Source organism: Pectinophora gossypiella, chromosome 3 (genome assembly GCF_024362695.1).
Source record: "Pectinophora gossypiella chromosome 3, ilPecGoss1.1, whole genome shotgun sequence".
In the NCBI taxonomy this organism is placed as follows: domain Eukaryota; kingdom Metazoa; phylum Arthropoda; class Insecta; order Lepidoptera; family Gelechiidae; genus Pectinophora; species Pectinophora gossypiella.
Window position 1 is genome coordinate 14624339 of NC_065406.1, and position 21254 is coordinate 14645592.

General features: G+C 40.3%; 2 protein-coding genes across 3 annotated transcripts in view; one reads left to right on the forward strand and one right to left on the reverse strand.

Moving 5' to 3' along the window:
* LOC126382095 (organic cation transporter protein-like) overlaps positions 1 to 18502 on the forward strand; it is a 54421-nt gene extending 35919 nt beyond the window's left edge. For both annotated transcript variants that reach the window (XM_050031833.1, XM_050031832.1), the window contains exons 3-12: positions 722 to 908; positions 1485 to 1614; positions 2042 to 2170; positions 2751 to 2943; positions 3577 to 3682; positions 4361 to 4593; positions 5626 to 5705; positions 7774 to 7949; positions 14385 to 14539; positions 16148 to 18502. In XM_050031833.1, the coding sequence (XP_049887790.1) occupies positions 722 to 908; positions 1485 to 1614; positions 2042 to 2170; positions 2751 to 2943; positions 3577 to 3682; positions 4361 to 4593; positions 5626 to 5705; positions 7774 to 7949; positions 14385 to 14539; positions 16148 to 16217 (1459 nt within the window). In that variant the 3' untranslated portion in view covers positions 16218 to 18502. The remainder of the gene's footprint in view (positions 1 to 721; positions 909 to 1484; positions 1615 to 2041; positions 2171 to 2750; positions 2944 to 3576; positions 3683 to 4360; positions 4594 to 5625; positions 5706 to 7773; positions 7950 to 14384; positions 14540 to 16147) is intronic.
* The window catches only part of LOC126382099 (general transcription factor IIF subunit 1), a 31617-nt gene that overhangs the window by 2215 nt on the left and 8148 nt on the right, over positions 1 to 21254 (reverse strand). Inside the window, exons 9-12 of the mRNA XM_050031838.1 lie at positions 20780 to 20925; positions 20170 to 20301; positions 19858 to 19981; positions 18905 to 19120 (exon numbers count right to left, since the gene is read on the reverse strand). Of these exons, the coding sequence (XP_049887795.1) occupies positions 18910 to 19120; positions 19858 to 19981; positions 20170 to 20301; positions 20780 to 20925 (613 nt within the window). The 3' untranslated portion in view covers positions 18905 to 18909. The remainder of the gene's footprint in view (positions 1 to 18904; positions 19121 to 19857; positions 19982 to 20169; positions 20302 to 20779; positions 20926 to 21254) is intronic.

The following is a 21254-nucleotide window of genomic DNA, read 5'->3' on the forward strand; positions in this document are numbered from 1 at the left end:
TTTGCCATTACGTTTGTAGGACGCGAACAATACAGAATAATGCCCTACAGTTTACTGACATAAACACAACAAAAAAGGACAATTACAAAAAGACAGCAGAAGTACAATCGGCGGACTTGTTGCTAGCAGAAATTTCTTCCAGGCAACTTTAGGGTAAAAAGAATTGATACAAGTACACTGAAATACGGCTGTACTCTTTACCAAGAGTACACGCGACGACAAACACTTCAGAACCCTGATACCGACTCCGCTGACGGTCCGGTCGACGTTATCATTATCGGCCCACAAGGGGCGGAAGGCAAGAGGGAAACTACTGCCCTATTTTTCCCTAAAAAAGTATCATGGAGAATGCTACAACGACAAGAACGTGGCTCTTGAATTAGTGATGAGGGTCGATTGATTCTTTCAAATCTTATAATTCTCTTAAACGACGACCTGAGCCGTGGTTCTCGCACAACTGGCCACCCTCAAGTCTGTTGTCTTAAAAATTTTGTACCGGATGCGAGCCCTGAGCGCTCCCCATTTGTCATATAATTGTCAAAAAAAGGAATCTGCGTAAAGCCCTCGATATAATTAGTGCCACAGCGCGTTTGCTGTGCTGTGTCTTATGATGCTCACCTTATAGAGATTAACCTTTACGAGCGCGACACCAGTCATGTCTTTCTGACGTGAAGACAACACAAGAATGCTGAATACTTATAATATTAATTATTTTTTACAGACGGAACCTTACAGCGCCACTTGGCAACGATGAATGGGAGTGGGATCGCTGCGCCACATACAATGCAAACTGGAGTCACGTGTTGCAGACGATGACTCGTCCTCACCCAGACACGCCCACTGTCGGCTGCCAGCACGGTTGGGACTTCCAGCTGGGAGACATACCCTACCACACTGTTGTCAGTGAGGTGAGTCGACTGTAACAATCCCTAAATGACTTATTATTGTTGTTATTGGTGAGTCCACAGTAACTTACATTATTATAAATACTGTTGTTAGTGAGGTGAGTCGACAGTAATATACCCTATTATACTGGTTTTAGTGGTGAGTCGACAGTAACATATTATCCTATTATGCTTTTGTTTTTGAGGTGAGTAGAGAGAAAGAGTATCAACGGTATGATGAGTTGCAGCATTGCTAACGCTGCCTACTTGGGGTGTCTCCTACATTTCAGTACCTTTTCCTTACGTTCTCCTTTTCAAACATAAATACCTATGTAAACACACATCCGCAATCCCAAATGATCCATTATGTCAGAGCCACAAGTAATCAGAAAACTTACAGCTAATCTGAATGAACACTTAGCGTACGATGATAGATGATCTGGTATCGCCCATTTACCTGATAGATCATCATGTTAGAAATAATACACACCTACCCTCTGCCTTTTTACCACATTACCGGCAGAACGCGTTCTATGTTTTTATTCCTTCCCAGTCGAGCATAGAAACTATTCAAATTCATCCCTGAATGTCCTCTTTCAGCGCGGCTGGGTGTGCGAGTACTCAGGGTTCGCGCCGATAGCTCAGGCCATCTTCTTCGCTGGGTCTCTGGCCGGAGGATTGCTGTTCGGGTGGCTCGCTGACCGCTTCGGACGAGTGCCCGCCTTGGTTGGTAAGGCTTGGTTACATTTTCGATGAAGTGGTTCGGGTATTAATAAATTTCGTTATCTAAAACGAATCAGAAAGTGCAATATTGTTCGACAACGAGAATTATACGCGCTAACTCCAGGTGCTTCGAGGTATTTGGTAAGGAGACAGAAAAGAGAACTTTATGCAAAGTTCATGTTTTAAGAAAGTGCTTGTCTCTTCGCTGTTCTTGATCTGCGCTGACCATAAGGAAAATTTCTAACAACATTTACATAACTAAATACAGTTGGCTCGATCATTATAGACGGCGATATGCCTATTACCTATCACGCGCTCACCACCTATCAAGTTGATCTAACAGAAAGCTCGCTCGCTCTTGCGATGGATGTAGATCAGACTTCTCCAATTGGGATGAAGTCTTAATAATATAGCTTTAAATATTTGCATTACAGGAACCAACCTGGTCGGCTGCGCAGGCGGTGTGGCGAGCATCTTTACCACTGGCTTCTGGGACTTCGCCTTCTGTCGTTTCTTGGTGGGCATGTCTTATGACAGTTGCTTCATGATGATGTACATTCTAGGTAAGCACTTAAGGAACCCTTCCCCCAACCCCAAGCTACAAGGGTAGCTTCATATATTTTGGAATTTGATTTGTCATTGTGGTGGAAAGTGTTGCCAATCTGCGTAGGATGTTTTGCACCGGATATATCATCTTGGTGCCCTGTCCAGGCGCTAAATAATTCACGACTGGTAATTTTTACCATAGAATCCTCTGCCAATTCACTAAGCAGTGCTATGCAATTTTTAGCTTTATTCTCTCGACTAATATGGTTAGCAGGGCTCTAACAACCAATCAAATAATAATGGTTTGTTTGTTATAACGCACGAGTAGTTAGGCTTAAGTGAATGGGCAGGACACTTGGCAAGACGGGAAGATGACAGATAGACTAAGGCGGTTACAGAAGGGTGGCCAAGGGATGGTATGCGATATCGAGGCAGACCACCAGCCCGGTGGTCGGATGACATTGTGAGGTACGCCGGAAAGCAATGGATGAGACTTGTACAGGACCGGAAAGGATGGCGTGAAAGATAGGAGGCCTATGCCCAGCAGTGGGTGAACACAGGCTGAGTAGATAGTTATTAAATTTTGTTATGTCTCAGTTCTAGAATACGTCGGTCCTCGTCACCGCACCTGGGTGGCCAACATGTCTCTAGCAATGTACTTCGGCAGTGGCTGCCTGCTCCTCCCGTGGCTGGCTGTCTGGATCAACAACTGGAGACATCTTCTGCTGGTCACCTCACTGCCTATGCTCGTCGTTCTAGCAGCGCCGTTCCTCGTCCCAGAGAGCGCTAGGTCAGTATCTAGTTTGGTAGACTATCTATATGGCAGAAGGCTAAGATGCAATCGCTGAAACGCCAGCGCTTAGCCGAATAAAACGAATCAAAAGAATGACCCTGTTACCGGACTTGTACGGTCACGAGCATTAATATGTATACACTTTGGTACCATGTCACATTAACTTTTTTGATAAATTGAACTGTAGGTAAGTCTCACTAAATGTCAAATATGTTAGTGCGACAGAGTCCTAAAGTGGGTACATTATATTGCTCATGACTGTACCAATTGAATACAATATTGTTTATTCATTGGATGAGTTATTAACTTATGGTCAGCCGTACATCACTCAGAGTCGCTATGGTCCTGTGCACACTACACTTCAGTCAGTTTCTTCTCAATTGGGGAGCGCCTCCGGATCTGGACTTGCACCAGTGATTCATTTATATTTAGTGCAGTTTTCACTAACACAGTTGGATCGACCATTATAGACGGCGATACGGCTCACCTATCACGTTGGTCTAACAGAAAGCTCGGTGAGGTGTGGGCACTTAGTTGATGATGTTAGAGCGATGGATGGATATAGCCGTGAGCCGTATGTGTATTTAAATATAGTCGCGATAGACTATCACCATAGAACTCACTTTTCAGATGGTTGTCGTCGAGAGGCAAGATAAACCAAGCAGTAGACGTGCTGAGAAGATTTGAACGAGTGAACCGCACAAAGATACCGCAAGATGTTATGGATGAGTTCATTGTAAGTGAAGAGTTGTTAGACCAACGTCACACCCAACATTACACAGACTACTCATTGGCGTCTGACGATCGTACGATAGTAGAGGGGGGGGGGGTGTCAGGTTAACTTAGCTCTAGCCTGACCTAGTGCTCTGGAAGACTCTAACGCCTCTAAACCCGTTCATCTTCGTTGCTCCGCCCACGTAGGGTTCCTGAATTAGCGCTGCGGCTGCTTTGCGCTTCCCGGCCTCAATCATAAGCTCCTGGGTCGCCAACTTCTTCCTCTGGAGATTTGCTTGGAGTGCTGGTTAGAGCGTTAGGCCCACGATCTGGAGGTCCGGGTTCGATTCCCGATGGGGACATTGTCGAAATCACTTTGTGCGACTGGCCTCTGTTTGGCAAGGAGTTTTCAGGCTTGAATCATCTGATTGTCCGAAAAAGTAAGATGATTCCGTGCTTCGGAGGGCACGTTAAGCCGCTGGTCCCGGCTATTAGCCGTAAAAACACCTCCACCAACCCGCAGTGGAGCAGCGTGGTGGAGTATGCTCCATACCTCCTCCGGTTGATTGAGGGGAGGCCTGTGCCCAGCAGTGGGACATATATAGGCTAAGCTGTTTAATTATCTTATGTATGACTCTGCTTGAACTGTCAAAATTTAGATGCACGAGTAACTTCCTCAATTCTCACAAATCTTCCTCAGGTATCGTCCCGTCAAACTAGACAAACAGACGAGTCAATCACGGCTCTCTTCAAATCCGGCCCACTCCGCACCATGATGTCGTTCATGGTGATCGTGTACATGGCGTGCGCCATCATCTTCGACGGGCTGGTGAGGATGTCTGAGAACCTGGGCCTGGACTTCTTCATCACCTTCACTCTCACCTCCGCTACTGAGATACCCTCAGTCACTTTGCTAGCTCTTGTTCTTGATAGGTAAGAGACAGTATACTGTTTATAAATTAATAATAATAATAACAAAAATATTTCTTTGACCATAAGAACAACAAATTTAGGACAATAGATTAAAAACTAAAAAGATAAGCTTCAAAACATGAACCCTGCTCCTTAAACTAGGTTAGCCTGTATCTTAAGGAGCAGTGGTCGGTGCATGCGAGATAACAGTACAGTACCAGTGTTATAACAGCTTGTTCGGATTTAAAATACATACTTAATATTAGTGTGCATATTTGTTAGAGTGTATGTGTGTGTGTGTGTGTTTGTGTGTGTGAGTGTGTGTTTGTGGGGTGTGTGGTGTGGGTGTGAGTGTGTTTGTATTTAGAGTACGCGCCACGCAAGAAGTCCCGTTGAGAGGACTAAAACTAGCTGCATCTCTTTCTTGCACGCATTGTAAGTGAAGGACGGCAACAATTTAAGTGTTGTCGAACTAAAATTAGGTTAATTTTGAATAGGCATCTTTGGTGCTGATTCCAGTACGGTCACGAGCATTAATATGTATACACTTTGGTACCATGTCACATTAACTTTTTTGACAAATTGAACTGTAAGTCTCACTAAACGTCAAATATGTCAGTGCGACAGAGTCCTAAAGTGGGTACATTATATTGCTCATGACTGTACACACCATCAAATTTTATTTTAATCTATACCTGTCATTTTCTTATCCGTCGAATAGGAAAGAGACGGGTAGTCGACAGCCATTAAAATTCATAAAACACACGTCAATTTTAGGCAGAAATTTAAAGAACCCTGTCAAAATTTTACATTGGCGAATAACCCGACCACATTAAGTTGACAAGATACGTCAAACTGGTTGCATACTATTGAGATGCCTATATAATTCCTCCGGGTTATCCATTTATTTGAAAATTTACACCTGTCAATCATCCGTTCCTTTCCTTTTCGGCGGATAAGAAAACGACAGGTATAACTTAAATTAAAATTAGGAGGTGTGAGCAGGAATCGGGGCCAGTAAGTACCTAAACCTAAGCGTGTTTTATATTTCAGATGGGGCAGACGAAACCTTACAGTTGGGCCAATGTGGGTAGCTGGTGTGCTATCCATAGTGGCAGCTTTCGTTCCTAAAGGTATGTATAGATATACATATTCACACAACATAGAATATGGTTTATTGGCTTAGAATTGGGTAGTTTCCTAGGTCAAACATAAATTATGAAATTCTGATTGCTAAATAAAAAACAGATCTAGAGGTGACAAAAACGTTTTCTCTTTTCTTACTTATATTAATTATAATAAAGAAAAATGTAAGTGCGACATTTTGTCACCATTTTCTATGACGTCACAGGTCGCTTTTTCACACTGATTCCATAGTAATTTTGTGTTTTGTAGTTTAGTAAAAAGGAATTGATTTGATTAGTTAGTTGGAAACTGCCCAATTAAAACATACGTACAGAACTACATTAGGTTCCTTGTAGCACATACCATAACCATGTCTGGTCCACACATTTTATATTTAGTAGGTATACCTACCAATGTTTGCCACCGTACCAGTTCTCTTTTTTGTAGTAATGGAACCACGGAATAGAAGAAAGAGATTGGAAGGACCATACAAGTATGAGCAAATAGTTCATATTTCAACTTTGCACTACACTGGTCCGCAAACTTTATGACGCACAAAGAGCTACGAATATATAAATATACGTATAGAGCAACGAACTACAATAAACATTACAACATATCAGTATCCCTCACAATATTTGTATAACTGCCTCTGTGGTCCAGTGGTAGAGCGTTGGGCTCACGATCCGGAGTTCCCGGGTTTGAATCCCGGTGGGGTCATATCACAAAAATCACTGTGATCTTTAGTTTGGTTAGGACATTACAGGCTAATCACCTGATCGTCCGAAAGTAAGATGATCCCGGAAGGCACGTTAAGCCGTTGGTCCCGGTCACTACTTACTGATGTGAGTAATCGTTACATGAGCCATGTCACGGGCCTTTGGCGGTTCAATAAGAACTCAGACAACAGGGTTGATGAGGCTGGTAATCCACCTCACGACTCACACTACACATGAATTAAATATATAAGTAACATAGTCAAATTAAATACCTACACTAAAATACGTCAAAAGACACAAATAGAAAACCATATCAGGCGTCAAAAAGCCCTCCGGAAAGCGAGGCCCGCTCGAACGTACCCATTATGCTTGCAGCGTTGCCTCTCTGGACCGCAAGTGAAATGCACTGCGCGAGGAAAAGCCAGCTCGAGGATCTCCGCCTCCAACCCTTATACGGCGACCAACATCACGCACCAAAGCTTATACGCTTAGCTTATAAGTAAATCGTGTACCGGCGATTGGTTCGATGAAATAAAAATACAAATATGCTGATTAAGTTGATTTGCGTGTATTATTCGTTTAGGGCACTGGAGATTACAACAATATTTGTACGATATTTTACGATAACAAAATTGGCGTAAGAGTCGACTAGTGAGTTCGGACATTGAGCAAAGTAGAAATGACAGTAGAGGGCAAAGACAATACGTCTACATAAAAAGTCATGTTATTAATCTATGGTCTTATAAGGGTGATTGGGGTGATGCATATGTCGTGGCCATATCGTAAAATTGATCATTTCATGATGTGTTCGACCGTTTCATGAAATGGTCATATTTCATGAAATGGCCAACTTAAGTTGACCATATCGTTGAAACGTCAACGTTTAATGATATATCAATCAACGTTTGGCCATATCGTTAATGTAGGCGGTGGTCATGTTATGTGATGTAATAAAAATGCGAATAGTCGGTTAATTTCTTAGGATCAAAATTATGTACGTATTCGATATGGAAAATTGAACAATTACATCATCATTATTCATCGATTATAATATCAATCAAGTTTTAAATATAATCGACACCAGCGCCACTATCGGTGGATAATGTTACTAATTTTACGATATGATTGCCAGCGTTTGGCCATAATCATCAAGTAATCATGCATTTAGTTGATCATATCGTTAAACGTTTTTTGTTAATTGATCTGGCCAAACTACATCATGATGTGGCCAACGAATGATATTCTATTTCATGAAATATGACCATTTCATGAAGTGATCAATTCTATGATCTGGCCACGACACATACACGGTCAATTTCTAACAAGCTTAGGCAATATTTGTATTTTTCGTTTCTAGGCATACCCCAAGTGACGCTGGCCATAATGGCGCGGTTCTGCATCAACATGTCGTACAACGCCACGATCCAGTGGGCTACTGAGCTGCTGCCCACAGGAGTGAGGGCCTCGGGCTCCTCCGTGGTCCACGTCAGCGGATACATCGCCACACTCGTCTCGCCTTTTGTCGTCTACTCGGTGAGTAACTACCTACTCAAAAATATCATCTTGGGCTGCCCCCTTATCCCACTCTAGGTGTGGTCGGCATAACATGTATTCCTCTTCCATTCTTCACTCACACCACACACCCCACAAACACACACACTCACACACACAAACACACATACACTCTAACAAATATGAACACTAATATTAAGTACAGTACGGTCACATACCTCGTTAGGAGTGAACGTGTGTACTACGCTTTTTTTTGCTAATCGATTGTATTTGATTGAGCCTATTCTCTCTTTCTAAATCTCGTTGGAATATGATCTTTATGCGCGATGGCGGATGACGTAATTTCGCATGAACCTCTTGAGAGTGATGAGTGTATGGGTGACATAGTGTTATCTAGTGGCGATGTGATATATGTGGTGGATCAGGGTTCGCGGGATATCATTCAAATGGAGGCTAAACCTCATAAGCGAGGAAGGGAGGAGGAGGCTGAAAATGAGGAGGAGTGGCACCAAGTCGGAGGGAGGAAGATGAAGAAAAGACAACTAGAGGACATACAACTAAGTGTTACGTGTGGGGAGAAATTTCCAAAACAATTCGCACTAGCTAAATTAATGAAGAGCAACAATATTTCCGGAATCATGAGGATTAAATTTATAAATCCTTACAAAATACATATCAATTTTCGATCGGAGCAGTGTGCAGATAAATTTATAGAGTGTGAGGCATTTAAAGAGAAAGGATGGAAAATTCAAAAAACTTGGGAAGTAGGAGTATCGTTCGGTACAATAAAAGATATAGATATAGAGCTATCGGAAGAAGAATTACAAAACAATATACAAAGTTCTGTGGAGATAGTATCCATCAAGCGGCTTAATCGGAGAAGTGTAGATGGCTGGGTACCCAGCGAGTCGGTGCGAATCGGTTTTAAGGGTCCAAATCTTCCACCTGTTATTTACTTGTGCGATCTTCGGATTAAAGTGGAGAACTACTTATTCCCCGTAACACAGTGTGCAAAATGCTGGAGATTTGGTCATATAAAAAAGTTGTGTCCATCTAATAAAGTTATTTGCCCCAAGTGTTCTAAATTACACGAGAATTGTGACAGTAATACATTTAAATGTATTAATTGTGGCGGACAACATATGGCCTTATCGAAGATTTGCCCAGTCTATATTAAAGAAAAAAAGATAAGGGACATAATGGCAGAGCGAAAGGTTACGTATAAAAAAGCGTTAAGTTTATATGTACCTCCGTTTACAATAGGAAACAACCAGCCGACAGTTGTACCTACTGTGCCTACTAATAACGCATTTGATAGCCTACTAGCTGCACCCACGACGAACTCACAGTCGGAACAGGTTTTATCGCCGCCGTTATTTACACCTCATGCAAGTACCTACGCAGAAGTTACATCGCGCAAGCCGGCTTCCGTTTCTAAGAAATCGAACGATGGTACTTATCGGATCAAACGCAATATTAACGCAGAGAATGTACACAACTTACCGGAGAGGGAAGAGAATATATCAGAGGGAGATTTAGATACGGATATTAGGATCAATACACAGAATGAAACAGAAGAAAAGAAGTTAATATCAATTGGACAATTAATAGAAAAGATTAAAAACATTATATTTATTAATAATTTGAATTTACTATCTAAAATTAAATTAATGTTTGTTATGGTTAAAGACTGGGTTCTGGCATATATTTGTGGAGGAATATTGGATGTGGGAGTTATAAAAAAATTCTGTTCACTTCTTAATGGATAGTTACGCCCAAAAAATAGCCAATATAAATATATACCAATGGAATGCGCGTAGTATAAGAAGCAAACTGGCTTCTTTCAAGCAGTTGTTGATTCAAGAAAAGATTCATATTGCAGCTATAACGGAAACGTGGCTCGAATCAGACTATACATTAAAGATTAGAAATTATGTAGTATATAGACAGGACAGAGACTCATCGTATGGGGGCGTCGTACTTTTAATTCATAAATCTATTAAATCGGAACATATTCAAGTTACTCACAATAATGCTCACTTTGAAATAATTTTTGTTAAAATCTATAACTGTCAACAAATTAACAATATACTATGTTTTTATTGCCCTAGTAACATTAATACATCGCAAAATGACTGGGATTCATTACTTTCTCTAGCGAATACTAAAACTATGATTCTGGGTGATTTCAATGGTCATCACACTAATTGGTCATATAAAACAAATTCTCGGGGCGATCAAATACTGCAGTCTGTTTTAGAGAACAATTTTATTATTTTAAATGATGGCACTCCAACGCGATTTCAATTAGTAGATGGGGTTTTACGACAATCGTCGCCAGATATTTCCTTAATAACGTCAGACATGTCTTTAGTTTTAAATTGGATGGTTACGAAAGAATCATTAGGAAGCGATCACTTAATTATTAAACTCAGTACAAAGGTTAATATCAATATAATCAGACAAAGGAAAAGAAATTTTAAAAAAGCTGACTGGTGTTCTTATACTTCGTATCTACAACAATCGTTCAGTAGTGCGGAGTTTCCGGAAACAATGCAAATTGCATATGACATATTTATTAAAATTATCAATGAAGCAGCTGATTTATTTATTCCGTTCATTAAATATTGTCTATTACCAGAAAACAAGTTTACCCCGAAACCCTTTTGGAACTCGGAGCTATCTAGATCCGTTGCTCTACGTAGACTCGCTTTGTCTCGTTTTAGACGTAACCCTACCCCGGATAACCATGACCTGTTGTTGGACAAAATAAGAGATGCCCAACGCCTTATGCGTATTGCAGAGAGTAATGGATGGCATGGTTTCTGTAACTCAATCGATGAGAAAACCTCTCCGAAGGATATGTGGAGGAAAATGGGATGGTTTAAGGGTCGAACGTTTTCTCACGACCATATTAACAAAGAGAAGGCAGAACTATTTTTAAATGGTCTATGTCCCGATTTTATAACCGCACCGGATCCGGAGTTTGTCTCCAATAATTCTATGATTGATACAGAAATAACCCTCCATGAACTTGAAGCATGTATAAAAGGTAAAGATTCCGCACCCGGCTATGATGACATTTCATACTCCATGATCAAGTATTTGCCAACTAGTGGTAAAGTATTTCTTTTAAAATTATATAATGAGTTTTTAAAATCGGGATTTGTCCCAGCTCAATGGCGAGACATTCGGATTGTGCCAGTACCTAAACCGGGGCGAAACCCTCAATCTATTTCTTCCCTACGCCCTATTTCTTTAATATCATGTGTTTGTAAGATTTTTCACACCATTATAAATAGAAGAATAGAATGGCTATTAGAGAAAAAAGGGATCTTTTCGAATCAAACATTTGGATTTAGAAAATCAAAATCTTGTTTGGATAACCTTAGCCAGCTAGTTACTCAAATTCAGATAGGATTAGCGAATGATTCTATAACAATTGGATGTTTCGTAGACATAGATAATGCATATAACAATGTAGATTTGGTAGCGTTAAAAACAATTTTGGAACAAGTTGGGGTGGGATCGAAATTAAGTAAATATATTTGGAATTTTTTGAAAGAACGACACTTATATATTAAAGCTGATAATAGCTGGATAACTAGATACTGCGGTAAAGGATTGGCACAGGGTGACCCGCTCTCCCCTTTGTTGTTTAACATTGTGTCTAGTGACATATGTAAACAAATTAATAATGTTATGATTATGCAATATGCCGATGATTTCGCCTTGTACATAACAGATAAACAGATAGGTCGTGCTGTAGATAAACTACAATCCGCATTAAATCTATTATCACAGTTATTGGCCCATTTAGGATTAGATTTGTCACCAGCAAAGAGTAAAATATGTGTTTTTAAAAAAGGCTCATTCAGAAATTCAATTCAACTCAAAATTAACAATATTCCTTTAGAAGTAGTCGATAATGTTAAATACCTAGGTTTATGGATGGATCGCGCTCTAAGATGGGGTAAACATATAAAGGAGACACAAGAAAAATGTCTGAAGTATCTCAATTCCCTAAGGGTGCTATCCGGACCAGGCTGGGGTGTTCATCCTCTACATTTGAGACGTATTTATATAGCTGTTATTCGAAGTAAAATGGATTATGCTAGTTATTTATATGATGATGCGAGTAACACACATTTACAGAAGTTAACTTTGATTCAAAATCAAGCTATGCGAATTGTAGGAGGATTTATAAAAAGCACACCTATCCATGTTATGGAAAGCGAACTTTCAGTCCCACCATTACATATTCGAAGGAATTATCTCGGAAGTAAGTTTTATTTGAAGAGTAAATCCATTGATTCCAACCCTGTCATACCTCCTATTCAAGAAATGTCCACGCTATGTCAGAATAATCGATGGCGAAGAAAGCGTAAACCATTGTTGGTGGTAGTGAAAGATGTTTTGGATAATATGTCAATCCATGTCAGCAAAAACCTCGAGATGTTTTCTCTGGATGTGTGGGTTAACTCCATTAATATTGCACAGTTTGTGAGAGTGTCCATTAATACTGTTAACAAACCCAAACGACAATGTAGTGCAAGTGAAATTACGGCTGCATTTACTAATTTATGCAATAGTGAATACGCGGGTTCCTATCAAATTTTTACTGATGGCTCTAAAGAGAAAGAAGATGCTGGAGCAGCGATATACGATCCTCAATTGGGCGTCCAGGCGCTGTTCACTGTTCCATCAAACCTGTCCATAATGCACATTGAACTGATAGCCATAGCAGAGGCTTTATCATACATTAAATCTATTTCCGGTGACAGCTTTACCATATTCTCAGACTCGAAAGGTGCTTTGTATCATTTGGCTCGGTGCACCTCGAATTTTCGAGGGTTACCGATAGCCTATTCAATTTTACATTTGATAAGAGAATTACAAAATCAATCAAAAGTAATATATCTGCAGTGGGTACCTTCACATTGTGGCATCACCGGAAATGAAATAGTTGATGGTTTAGCAAAACAAGCGTCTTCACATGGTATGCTTATTTCATGTCGACCTTTCTTTACTGAATGCTTAGGTGAGATTAAGAGACAATGTCTAGACCTATGGAAAGAGTATTTTGATAAGAGATCTAAAGAGGTAGGTATTTGGTATAGGACAATACAACCTGAGCCGCTGGCCGTTTGTTGGATCAACAACTGCCTGAGTAGAAACGAATTAGTTATGGCTATGAGGCTAAGATCTGGGCATTTACCATTAAATAAATTTGCCTACTTGATGAGAAAAACAGAATCTCCAAACTGTACAGAATGTGGGGTAGTGGAGGATGTACTGCACATAATGTTAGAGTGTATTCGGAATGACAATCATAGGAATAATTTTACTCAAATTGTATGTTCTAGTATTAAGGAGGTTGGAGTATGTAACAGTGTTTTGGCTTTTCCTTTGTCCAGGGAAGCTAGAGCACTATATCGATTAGTTAGGGTGGGTTTAAAACTGCGATAATTTATCGGCGTTCTAGGCTCAACCTGCTATCTTTTTCTGTATGTAGTCGTTACAGAGCGACATAGTCAGTAGTGACTAAGCTCTTTAAATAAAGATTTAAAAAAAAAAAAAAAAAAATATTAAGTATGTATTTTAAATCCGAACAAGCTGTTATAACACTGGTACTGTACTGTTATCTCGCATGCACCGATCACTGCTCCTTAAGATACAGGCTAACCTAGTTTAAGGAGCAGGGTTCATGTTTTGAAGCTTATGTTTTTAGTTTTTAATCTATTGTCCTAAGTTTGTTGTTCTTATGGTCAAATAAATATTTTTATTATTTTATTCATTCCTGTCAGTCGTCATCTCAGTACACACACTTTTCACACACATATCCTTCTTTACACAATCCGTCCACACTTTCTTGGGTCGTCCCCTACCCCTCTTTTTCTTAATTATAACTACATTTTCTTGATTTTGCCGAGGTAGGGATATAACGGAATAAATACCTATAAACTGTGTAAAGAATTTTTGAATGTGTAATAAGTATACTGTTATTGATAATAGGTAATATACTGAGCGTGTTTAGTTCTATAGCTACTTTCTATAGATATTCTATAAACTAATTATACCAAACGTGACGTCAAGTTGTAGACGAGTTTTCAACGGTTTAAAACGATTTATTTGGGTTTCAAACGGCAACATTTGGTTTAAAACGTTATAAAAAAGAAACACTATTGTATAAAAATACGTGTCTGATATGAAAAAGCAACCTATGACGTCATAGAAAAGCGTGACAAAATGGCGCACTTATTATTACATTTTTCTTTATTAAAATTCATAAGTAAATAAGTTATATAGGAAAAATAAAAAGATTTTTGTCATCTTTCGATCTGTCTTTATTTATTAATCAGAATTTCATAACTTATCTTTGACTTAGCTACCCCACCCAATACCCAATTCTTGTAATTGTTACGCGAATAAATTCTCATTCATTCATTCATTCAGGAACGCTACTGGCGATCCCTGCCACTGCTCCTGCTGGGCGTCATAGCGCTGATCGCGGGCAGTATAGGCGTGCTGTTACCTGAGACCAACGGCCGCCCCATGCCGCAGACCATCGCGGACGGCGAGCGGCTCGTCAGGCAGTACTCATTATGCGGGTGAGTTATACCACTACGATATAGTTCCTACAGGAGGAGCCCGGTGGCGCAGCGGTTAACGCGCTCGGTCTGCGATTGTTGAAGTTAAGCAACTTTCGCAAAGGCCGGTCATAGGATGGGTGACCACAAAAAAAAAGTTTTCATCTCGAGCTCCTCCGTGCTTCGGAAGGCACGTTAAGGCGTTGGTCCCGGCTGCATTAGCAGTCGATAATAACCACCAATCCGCACTGGGCCCGCGTGGTGGTTTTAGGCCCGATCTCCCTATCCGTCTATAGGGAAGGCCCGTGCCCCAGCAGTGGGGACGTTAATGGGCTGATGATGATAGTTCCTACACAAACTGCAAGCGTTGCACCGCTTGTTAGCTGAAGCGAAAGCACGACTTGTGAACGATAGTTAGAGAGCAAGCAGGAAAAGCGGAGAGACAGAGATCTACTGATTTGAGCTGACTACGCCGCCTTCCACGCTTCCGACTAAAGCGAGTACGAGTAGCACCACCACGATCGCAGACCGATATAAACAACATAACATAACATCACGCCTGTATCCCCGAAAGGGTAGGCAGAGGTGTATAGTATATACACCCACTCTTCGCCAACATGTACTTATGTGTGTATAAGAGCCCTATTGCCATTAACCGGGTAAAAATCTTGGGAGGTTTGCGCGTGGTTATGTGCTATCTATCGGTATCTATGATCCAAACATTAATTCAAACTCGTAAAGTCAAATTCAGTGGTTTAGAACCCGAGCTGGGCTGTTGTTTTTTTTGACGTGACTTATTGTAGATTTGCCGCAGATGGCATTAACTACTTGGCCGGACAAATGGAGAGCGCTGAAGGCTCTCACCCGGTACTGGGCTGTTGTGCCGACCCAACCTAAAGTGGGATAAGGGCAGGAGGATGATGAGAGCCTGGGCTGCGATAATACAGGGTGTTAGTGACATCGTAACGAAAACTTTGAGGGATGATTCAGGCTATGATTTTGAGTTGATGTCAAGTGGAATTTTCCGTCGCAAAAGTATGTAGAACATATAAAAAAAACACTAAATTTTCATGAATATTCCGACAGGAAAATCCACTTGATATCAACTCAGAATCATGGCCTGTATCATCCCCCTCAGTATTTGTTACGATGTCACTAACACCCTATCTACTTATATGGTTACTTGTATGTACTTGTACATGGTATTAATACTCAGATCATTATTCTGAGTTAATACCAAGTGGAATATTCCAGCGCAAAAGTATAGAATTGAAAAAAAGAAAAAAAAATACATGCATTTTGCGGCGGAAAATTCCACTTGATATTAACTCAGAGTCATGGTCTGATTCATCCCCCTCAGTATTCGTTACGACGACACTAACACCCTGTATAAGTTCTAAATATATCTACTGGATATAAATATAAATAGTGGCACTACCGTTTATCAAACGTAATGACGTAAATTAAAAAATGTTACATTGACCTTCAACAAGTTTATCCATGATAATTACGTTGAATAAATGATTCTGATTTCTGATTTCAAACTACCATAAAGACACCATGGGGTTTTATTACTTATATCCAATTTACCTAAGTACCTATGTACTTACATTTATTTACATTTTCCAGAAAACCGGAGCCAGATACGGACGTAGAAGAATGGAAAAACGAAAACAAACAGAAATCGCTGATCACGTAGCGCTAATTAGATTGGATACGGGCACTTCAGACGTCTACCGTCCGTGGGTAGATCTACTTAAATTGTTGATCAATTGTTCATAATAACATGAAAATAGTTTCTGTAAAAAACCCTACACTGTACAGACATAAGGAAGTTTTGAAGTTGAACTTAGTTACATATCTATCTCTTTCTTATAGCTGTTTGACCAAGAGCGCTGTACCGCACCTGGGCTACATACTTGTGGGGGGAGGAAAAGAGAAAGCACGATTTCTAATAATGCTATTGACCGATAGTGTGTCACGGGTCAACCCGCCCCCTAAAGCCCCAAATGGGCCACTTTACTTCGAAGTGACATCTGAGGGGACAAAAAGGCCACATCAAAGCAATTCATCTAAAAAAGCAATATTGCTATTTGACAGTTGTTTGCATTGCGCAATAACTTTTATATGCGCAAATGTCAAATTGAAATATTCCTGGTGTCAGAAATTCGAACACCATCATTCGTACGAAACCCAGTAACGTGCTACTGGTCTTAAAACTAGTATTAATATTACGCAGCCAGCAAAAAAGTTACTATAAGTAGTTGCCACTTCAATAATAACGACATTCTGAGATTAACAATTAGTTATAGAAGGTTATAGAAGTAAAAAAGGGTTCTAACAAATTGTGCGAGTGAGCTTTCATTCACTATTACTTAATATTTAATTTCACCCCAGTGGGGATGCGTGATTACGAATAAGGTTATAATAGTATGAATTGGTATTTTAGGTATAGACTTATAAGTATGCTCATGAAAAAAAAAATAGATGAATTAAGCGAAAATTATTGGTGAATCATAGATATAGTCGTGACATGGTCGATAGCCCTGTAGAGGCCGCGGCACTTCTTTCGTGGCGCGGACTCTACAGGGCTTCTTTGCAGGACATATCTAGCAATATTGGGGATCCTGCCTTTTCGCCGAAAATTGTTTGGCCGATTATCACTTGCCAACCAACGTTTTGACAAAAACGATTGTAATTTTTGTATGACAATGTTTCATTTGGTAGAATTGTTGTTAAGCTGATTATTGTAATGAAAAAAAAAAACGTTTGGGGCATTTATCTTTTGTCAAATTATTCATTAGGGCAGACAACTTTTAGACGAATAACGTTTCGTTTGTGTAATAGTTCCCTTTTCGTATATTTATAAGTTCAGATGAAATCGAAAGGAATCGGTTAGGTTAGGTTAGTATGCTGATAAACAATGCACGAGCCGAGCGAGCGAACCAGAACCAAATCTCTTTTATTTCACTACACAGGGCATTTAAATATGCTACATCGGTTACATTTTCAAAGTTCCTCAAATAATTAAATAATTCAATAAAAAAAAAGAGCTGTCATATTCTATTCGTGCAGTTTCCACAGTGCAATTTTTTACTATGGAACATTTCTGTCTGATGCGTAGAATCTCTACTTGGTCTGTGAATATTACGCTAACTAAAACATTCGCTACTTGAAAGTTGGCATTTTGAAAAGTGTCATTCTAAAAGGAAGACCAAACGTAAAGTTGGCAACAGTGAGGTTGGGAAATAAAAACAAAATTATTATTCAGCGGAATAAAAGTCTGCGAAACGTAAGTTGGCATGTGATAATCGGCTGATCAATTTTCGGCGAAAAGGCAGAGAACCCACATATTGATATAATACCTATGTAACAGGGTTTTCTATTAGTTCCAGTTACTTTTATCGCTTATATCGAATATACTTATAAATTGTTTAATTAAAATGTAGATAGTAATATGTAGAACAACCTAAATGGACTGTGATAGTATGGAAACGTCGACAAATAATTTTGCTATTAAATTAATTAAGTTAATATTCATTGGAAAGCCATGCTTTATAAGTCTTCCATTTAGTTAAAATGGATTATTAAATAATTATAATTAGCATTTTAGCGGTAATGAAACTGGTGACAAGATGCCCGTAATTAATGGAATGTTTTGTACAGTTGAATTGACGAGTTCAATTTAATGGAATTTCAATTATCTACGTAAATCAATTATTAGAGAATGTCATAAAATAATTTTACACATTTCATTATTTTAGTTGGACCCAGTTGTGAATATTTCAAAGTATTTTATGCACAAAAAATCTTATTTATATATTAAATTGTAATAATAACTTATTTGTGAGAAATGAATGTAATATTTTATACTAAGGTCCAATAAGAATGAGAAGTCTGAACTATAATAATTATTTTTTCATAATCATAAAGAATGATGTACAATATTTTTAGTGGGTGAATAAATGATTTACTTTTACGTTATTTTGACATTTTATTTGGAAGGGGTCAATTCGGCCACAGGGTAAATATCCGAACCCACTGCGGTCCGAATCGATCCATTCAAAAGGAGTCGATTCGCACCGCGGTCCGAACTGTTTGCAGACCGAGACGACTTAAAACTCGAATACAAAAAAAAACTACGTTCTGTTGTTTTATCTTCCTGGGTATGTCGCAAAAACCGACAGAAGGATTGTAAGTTTCTGTTTGGGCTGGTCACCTGTAAATATCCATCTTAGGACTTGGTACCAATAGTGGCTGCAGGTCTTGTGATTACTTGGGACTCACTGCAGTAGGGTAACGGCCGTGAGTTTTATGTAGGTATCAGATGTAAGTAGGTATATAAAGAAAAAAAACCGTCTGTACAAAAATCTGTATAATACATACATTGCCTATGCAGTGTTCTTGATGCTGAGGTACATCTTGCCGTTGATGTTCTGTTTGAGCGGGTTGATCCGCTTGAGGATCTGCGTCATGGTTTCGACCAACCGCTCGCTGCTCACGCCGGTGCGCTTCGACTTGAACTTTGTCAATAGCTCGGTCGTAGTCATCGGCTTGCGGGCGAGGTAGCGGCGCACCGCCTCCTCCGTCACGCCGCATTCGCTGAAACATAATTGTAAGTGAGATTATTAAGACATACGCACGCTCGCACGTACACGCACACACGCTCACGTGCACGCAAACACGTACGTACGCACGCAAACACGCACTCATGCGCCCACACACACATACACAAATACACAGCGTAAAAGTCGACAAAAGGGCTTATTACACCTGTCTGACAGGCTAGATGCGTCAAGGTCACGGTGGTTGCCATGGTTACTCCCCGTCAACTCCCGTTTCACGATCAGATCGTGAAGTCTAATAGCAAATCGGTCGTATCCATGGAAACCACGTGTCACCTTGAGTTCTAGCCTGTCGGACAGGAAGTGTGATAAGCCCGGGTAAAAATATGCCTTCCTCAATGGAGTATGGGGAATCTACAATTCTATATCTAGGCGCTGGTTAACAGTCACCATAAAAATCATTAATTGCAGCTTTTAATGCTGCTGTTTGGTGGCTTTCTCTCGCTCGACAGAGCGATCCCTTTCGCTAGAGTAATTTGGTCGTTAATTTTGAACAGCTTGCTCGTGAGGAAACCCAAATTCTCGAGAAAAGCATTTTCGGAGGTATGTGACCTAACCTGTAACGGGCTGGTTTTCCATTCGCAGGTTGAAAGGTCAGACAGGCAGTCGCTTCTGCGAAAATTCCACTTGATATTACCTCAGAATCATGGCCTGAATCACCCCTCAAAGTTTTCGTTGTATAGTCAAACTATGACAACGCTTTAATCAACTCACGTGTAAGAGGCGTCAAGCTTGGGTCGCTTGCTGGGTGGCTGCTGAGCGTTGGCGGCGTTGGCGGCCGCCACCGCACTGGCGGCGGCTGAGGGCGGCGTGCCGGCCCGAGGCAGGCTGGCGCCACCTGGAGGAACACGGTCGTTAACACTTGATGCGGCCTCTGTGGTCCAGTGGTTGAGCGTTGGGCTCGCGACCTAAAGCTCCCGCGTTCGAATTGCGGTGGGGACATATCACAAGAAGACGAGGACAACACAAGAAGTGGAGACAAGAGCGTGGCTCTTAAATTAATGATGGTGATGATAAATAACTAACCTGGTGCAGCAGAGTTGCTGGAGCCATTCTTGTCACTGTCCTTGGTCTTTTCCTTGCTCTTCTTGGGTTTCTTGGTGGTAGACCCGCTCTCTGGGTCCGTGTCTGAATCTGAACTCAGCTCACTGCTCGAATCTATAGGACAATAAAAGGTAAGTCGGTAAGGTAAGTACGGTCACGAGTACTAATATGTATTCACTTTGAAACCTTGTCACATTAACTTTTTTGACAAATTAAACCGTAAGTCTCATGAAATGTCAGATATGATAGTGCGACAGGGTTCTAAAGTGGGTATATGACATTGCTCATGGCTGTACGACCTTACAACCCGAGAGAAGAAGTCACTTTTCATGTTGCACTTTTGAAACCGGTTCGTGTAGTGACAGCGAGTTAGAAAGAAAAGGCAATAGAAATAATTGAATGGCAAGGGGAATAGGGTTCATAATGCCATACAAGGTACCACAAATCTATATATATACAAATGCCGATTTGCTAAAACTGCGCTGGATAAGGTATTGAAAATCATGTGAGAAGATTGTTGAAAAGAATAAAACAGCCGCTACCTTCTTGTTGAGGAATATGTTTCTATTTTTTTGGACTAATTTTATTTTACCTTTCTTGGGTGTGTCTGTCTTCTTCTTCTTCTTGGTGAGCTTGCTGGCGCGCTCCTCGCCCTCCTTGGTGGGCTCGTCCTCCTGCTCAGAATCCTGCTTCTGTTCCTCCTCCTCATCAGAGTCCTCGTCTGATGTTAGCAGCTTTCTGGAGGAATTATAGAGGACAATTTTTGAATTTGTATGTCATAATTTACTATAATATAACATAGCATCACGTTTGCGTGTCTGAAGGGGTAGGCAGAGGTGTATAATATACACTCCTTGCGAGCTATGTTTAAGTCCCATGCAATAGGGGGCGAGCCTATTACCATTAACTGGGCATAAATCCTGGAAACATCGTGATTATGATCCAAATATGAATTAAAACTCATAAAATTGTATTTTGTATTAAAATTTGGTTTAGTGCCCGAGTCAGGATTCGAACTTGTGACACTACGATGTAAGTCACGCGTTCTTAATACAGGGCTGTCACGG